This window comes from Mizuhopecten yessoensis, unplaced genomic scaffold (assembly GCF_002113885.1).
Source record: "Mizuhopecten yessoensis strain PY_sf001 unplaced genomic scaffold, ASM211388v2 scaffold10425, whole genome shotgun sequence".
Taxonomy (NCBI): Eukaryota; Metazoa; Mollusca; class Bivalvia; order Pectinida; family Pectinidae; genus Mizuhopecten; species Mizuhopecten yessoensis.
Window position 1 is genome coordinate 42,546 of NW_018408540.1, and position 6,156 is coordinate 48,701.

The window sequence follows — 6,156 nt, forward strand, 5'->3', positions numbered from 1 at the left end:
AATAATTTCCAACAGAAAATTGTCAAAATATACCCAAAAGTGTTGTTTCCCTATATAAACTATAGTAAACTTTACCCCCTCCCCAAGGGAGAACGGATAGCTTGGGGGTCCTGAAATTTACAATTTAAATAAAGCCCCTGATGATCTTTCTTTCCATGCAGGGAAAATGACTGTAGTACCTCTGAGTCTGGAGAAGAAGATTTTTGAAATATTGGTTAATTTTCCCTTTGGGGACCCAACCTGGCCCCAGGGGTTAGGGTAGGAATCCCAATTTTACAATTTTGTAGCCTCATCTACCAAGGATGATTCTGACCAAGTTTGAAACATATCCATCCACTGGTTCTTAAGAAGTTGAAAATGTAAAAAGTTTACGCACGACGACGGACGGAAAGCGATTAAAATAGGTCACTTGAGTAAAGCTCAGGTTACCTAAAAAATATTAATAGGGCTAACAATTTTAACAACTAGACAGCTGCTAGGGGCAGCATACAACCCCCCACCCCCCACCCCCACCCCACAATGGAACTTTTAATCTCAAAGTACAAAAGACCTTCAGGAAGGTATTGAAGACCAGGACTAATTTTACATATACAAGGTAATTTCTGCAGTTAAATGCATGAGAATGGAAAATTTTAAATATTCAGTTGTTTTAACTAACATTATTTGAAAGAACAAAATTTATAAAACAAGAGATCCGTGAGGGATCTTGGCACCCACCATTGTACCATCTTCATTAGTGGATGTCAGTTTGATCTTTTCTCTTCTTTTCTCTTATCTGTTTGATCATGTAAACAGTAAATGCACCATTTCTCATATCTACTAGTACAGTTCTTAAAATGTAAGAGAAATATATCCGATAGTTACAATATCAGAAAGATCTCATTACTACTGACATTAGTACTTCCTATAGCCATCTTGTATTCATGAACACTTTCGAAAGCGAACATGCACAACGACAAACCCGAGAAACCTACTTATCAAATTTGATAAAGTTCCCTCCAAAACTTCCTGAGGAATAGCAATAACAATTATTCACTGTCAATATCCAAGATGGCCTTCTGTCAGCCATTTTGTTTATTTGATCAGTCCCAAAAGTAAATTTGCACAATAACGGACCAAGGGGAACCTACAGATAAAATTTGAGAAAGATCCCTCCAGAACTTTCTGAAAAATAGTGATAAACATGCACGGTCAAATTTCAAGATGGCCGCCTGTCGCCCATTTTGTTTATCCCATCAGTTTCAAAAGTAAACATGAACAACTACAGACCAAGGGGAACCCTCATATCAAATTTGAGTAAGATCCCTCTTGTACTTGCTGAGAAATAGCAATAACAAGAATTGTTTAAGGATGGACGATGGATGGACGATGGATGGACGAAGGGTGATTTGAATAGCCCACCATCAGAGGATGGTGGGCTAAAAATACAACAAAGAAATGAGCAACATCTGACATTTGTTAAAGATTTCCTATTCCAAATATAGGAAGGTATCTAAGGCAAGGAGCAAATTTAAATAAACAAGGTAATTTCTGCAGTAAAATGTATAAAAGAATGAGAATTGAAAATTGGAATTATTCAGTTGTTTCAATTATTATGGTTTGAGGGAACAAGATTTGACTACAGAATGGCAGGAATTGTTGTGGCTCTATTTTTCAAACCAACTGAAATACCAAGTTTGAGATAACTGATATAATTTCTTTTCGTCTGGAAAAGAAATGTAAATGAAATCCAGATAAGCAAATTCCATTCTAAGTGACCTTAACCTTTGACAAAGCAAGCTCTATGCAGGTTATATATGTGGAATGTTTATTTTTAGTAACACCTCCCCCGGCAACTCACATACTAAGTCTGGGTTTTGTGTAATCATCCATTCTGAAGTGATCGGGCCAAAATAAGGTAACAGTATCAATACTACATTGTTAATTTTGGAACTCTTCAATGTCGACTCTAGTTCATCAACAGCCTGAACTGCAATATCCTTTTCAGTTCAACATAGGATTTACAAACGTCACAGCAGAATTCTCCGACAAGTTACCCAATCCTGGTCTGCTCAGTCTTACTCACCAATAGCTGCTCGTCTTGGTTTGTTTCCTTTAAAAAGAAAAGAAATTATTAGAATTGCAAGTAAAACTTTTATATACATCGGCTCCGAAACAAATCCCTTTCCAGTTGAATGCTAGATATAAAGGTATTTGCATAGGTCGCTGAAACATTAGGCCAAGATATTTTTGCCACAGTATAATTTTTGCCTTTTTGCCCTCCATAATGAGGGCTACCATGACATTGATATTAGTAAACAGTATAACATAGGTAGTGAACACATGTTAGGGCAATATCATTCCCTATCTACATGTATCTGAGTGCTGGTAAGTTAATATTTATATGCATGGCACTTAAAGATAAATCCCTTACCAATACATCAGATCCCAGAGGGAACTTGACACCCACCATCATAAGATCTTCATTGGTTTTATATAAGATTGATCTTTACTTTTCTCTTATCTGTTTGACTGCAAATGCATCTTGTGGTAACTTGCAGCAGTTATGTTTTGACCTTTTTTATGGGATTATACATTTGAATTGATGAGAGCTATCTGTGAAGAATTCAGAAATAGGGATTACAAACTTGTACTGTCAAATCCAAAAAAGATCATTGGCAGCAATCTTGTTCTTGTGGTCAGTCTAACAAGAGACACTAGAAGAATCTTGGCAACCACCATGAAAGGATCTTTATCAGTTCTACAGAAGATTATCTTTGCTCTTCATTTCCCTTACAGGAACTACATGTATTACCCAGTCCCATGTTGGAAATCTTGAACAGGAAACTTGTACAGTAACCGAAACCTCTTAGTCATATGTTAATTTTATCACCATGGCACATGTTGTTCCATAAGAATTGCATAACTATATGCAAAATGCTGAAATCTTGTAATCGGTACATAAATAGAAGGGCTGTTAATGACAGATGAATTCTCATTAGGGCCAGAGGTATTTTCAACAAGAGGCCCAGATGGCCTGTAGCGCTCACCTGAATATTTAAGCAGTCATAGCAAAATATTAGATAAATATTATACTGTTCTCCTATCCCTATTGGGATGGGGCATGGTTTCTTCCAACACTGAATTATGTTGGGCCAATGATAATCTATATTAAATTAGATTGAAATAAAGCTATAGGATAAAGTAGGTAAAAGTCATCTTCATTCGCAAACTTTGTTGGGCTCCATCTTAGGAAGCTACTTGTTAGATATCACGACTCTATGCCTTTCACTTCTTCAAAAGAAGCTGTTTGCAGTTCATTCGCAAACATTGTCGGACTCAATCCCAAGTAGCAACCAGCCAAATAATATGATTCTATGCATTTTGATTATTCAGAAAAAGTTTTATGATAAGTTTGACACTTTTGACCCCTGTGACCTTGAAAGTGGGTCAGGTAATTTTCATTCGCAAGCTTAAGCTCAATCCCTAGAAGCCACCAGCCAAAAATTAGGATTCTGTACCTTTCAGTTCTTTAGAAGAAGTTGTTTGAAGTGTTTGACATATTTGACCCATGTGACCAGGTGACTGTAGGCTGTCCATTCCTCAGAGGAAGTTGTTAAAGGAAAAGTTGACAACAGGCGCCGCACCATGGCATAAGCTCACTAGCCCTTCGGGCAGGTGAGCTAACAAGTGGACCAAACATAGTGATAACAAAATTGAACTGCCAAAATTAAGATGGTAGTCAGGAGGCAATCCTTTATTTCCTATTAGTCCCAAAATCAATATAGCTATGTAGGGACCATTGGGAACCTTCACGTACAGTTTGAGAAAGATCCCTCATGAGAAATAGTGCTAACAACATTTTACTCTGGCTGCCTCCCTAACATCTTTGTTTTCCAATCAGTCCCACTATTCAATACGCATATCTAGGTACCATGGAATTTTTTTTCCAATGAAATTTGATAAAGACTCCTCCAGTATTTTCTGAGAAATTATAAGCGCTAACAAAATTCAATTCGCAAAAATTCAAAATGGCCACCTTTCGGCCGTTTTGGTTTTCAGATCAGTCCAAACATTTAATACACATAACTTGGGACTGTAAAACCTTCATGTAAAATTTGAGAAAGATCCATCCAGTACTTTCTGAGATAAAGTCCTAACAAACATTAACTCTCAAAGTTTAAGATGGCCCCCTCTCCACCATCTTGGTTTTGTGATTAGTCTCAAACTTCGATATGCATAGCAATGGACCATGGGGAACATTCATATTTAATTCGAAACAGATCCCACCAATACCTCCTGAGAAATAGTCCTAACAAGAATTTTTAAGTTTTAACTCTGCAAATTCATGGTCAGTCCCAGGATTCAATACGAACAACTAAGGACAATAGGGAACCTATATGTGAAAGTTGAGAAAGACTCGATAAGTATATTTGGAGAAATAGCAGCAACGAAAAGTATAAAAGGATGGATGAATGACGAACCACAAACAAAAGGCGATTTGAACAAACCATAAACTGATGATGTTGGGCTAAAATTGCTCAATCAAAACACTGAATTCTCTAACATTCTTATTCAGAAATTTAACTGCTTTCAAATCATTATAGTTTGTTTCAATTTTTGGAGAGTGTTTCTTTTTACATATAGCAGTGACTTTTGTGACTGACATTGACATTACATATATGTTCCTGACACGACCTAGGTTGTATGTTACAGAGTTTTGTGATAACACCAATTTTTGATTTGTTCTATAATTTCTATACAACATTGTATCATTGCTTTCCATCATACCCCTGTCTACTGATATGACGGTAAGTTGTTCTTTCACAGCACCAACATCATCCCTCACAGCCCCGACATCATTTCTCACAGCACTGACATCATCCCTCACAGCCCCAACATCATCCCGCACAGCACTGACATCATCCCTCACAGCCCCAACATCATCCCTGACAGCCCCGACATCATCCCTCACATCTCCGACATCATCCCTGACAGCTCCGACATCATCCCTCACAGCACTGACATCATACCTGACAGCACTGACATCATCCATCACAGCACCAACATTGCCTGTCAAAGTATTGAAACAAATTAGTTTCTATTTCTAATCAATTCATATTCATTCAAATGATCTTACATACAATCTTGATTACGTTCCACCAACCTTAGATAGACTAGAGACCCAGAGGGCCTGTATCGCTCACATTAATATTTAAAGTCATAGCACAATATTCTCATTAAATATAATCCTGTACTACAAGTATTTCACTCACAAACATTGTCTGCTCCATCCCAGGAAGCTACCAGCCAAATGTAATAAATCTATACTCTAAGATTATTTAGAAGAAGTCGCTGAATTGTTTGACATATTTGACCCCTGAGACCTTGAAAGTAGGTCTAGGTCATTTTCATTCTCAAACGTTGTCGGGCTCTATCCCAGGAAGCCACCAGCCAAATATAAACATTCTATACATTTCAGTTCTTCAGAAGAAGTCGTTTGAAGTATTTGACACATTTTACACCCCCCCCCCCCCCCAGACCTTGAAAGTAGGTCAAGGTCATTTTCATTCTAACACTTTATCGGGCTCTATTCCAAGAAGCCACCAGCTAAATATGAAGAATTCATACCTTTTAGTTCTTCAGGAGAAGCTGTTTGAAGAGTTTTACATATATTTGACTGCTGTGACCTTGAAAGAAGTTCAAAGTAATTAGAATTCTCAAACTTTGTCGGGCTCTATCTCAGGAAGCAACCAGCCAAATATGAAGATTCTGTACCTTTCAGTTTTTCAGAAGAAGTCGTTTGCAGTGTTTGACACATTTGACTCCTGTGACCTTGAAAGTAGGTCAAGGTCATTTTTGTTGACAGGCTCATACCAAAGAAGCTTTCAGCCAAATATCATGACTCTAGGCCTGTCCGTTCTTCAGAAGAAGTTGTTCAAAGGAAAAGTTGACGGACGACGGACGCAGCACCATGACATAAGCTAAAATGTCTGACAAATATCATTACAGAAATGATTGATTGATGCAATTTTCACAAAGGTCTCACTTCACTGGTTGGTGTGTATGGTGCTCATTCCTTTGAACTTGAATGATATTATTTTGACGAAGATTTCACTTCCAGTGTGTACAGTGCTACCTTTGACTTTGTTGATATTGTCCTGTCGGAGGTTTCAC

General features: G+C 37.6%; 1 protein-coding gene across 1 annotated transcript in view; it reads right to left on the bottom strand.

The window, feature by feature from the left end:
- The window catches only part of LOC110460539, a 20,424-nt gene that overhangs the window by 5,317 nt on the left and 8,951 nt on the right, over positions 1–6,156 (bottom strand). Inside the window, exons 3-4 of the mRNA XM_021513502.1 lie at positions 4,771–5,052; positions 2,066–2,092 (exon numbers count right to left, since the gene is read on the bottom strand). Coding sequence (XP_021369177.1) covers positions 2,066–2,092; positions 4,771–5,052 — 309 coding nt within the window. The remainder of the gene's footprint in view (positions 1–2,065; positions 2,093–4,770; positions 5,053–6,156) is intronic.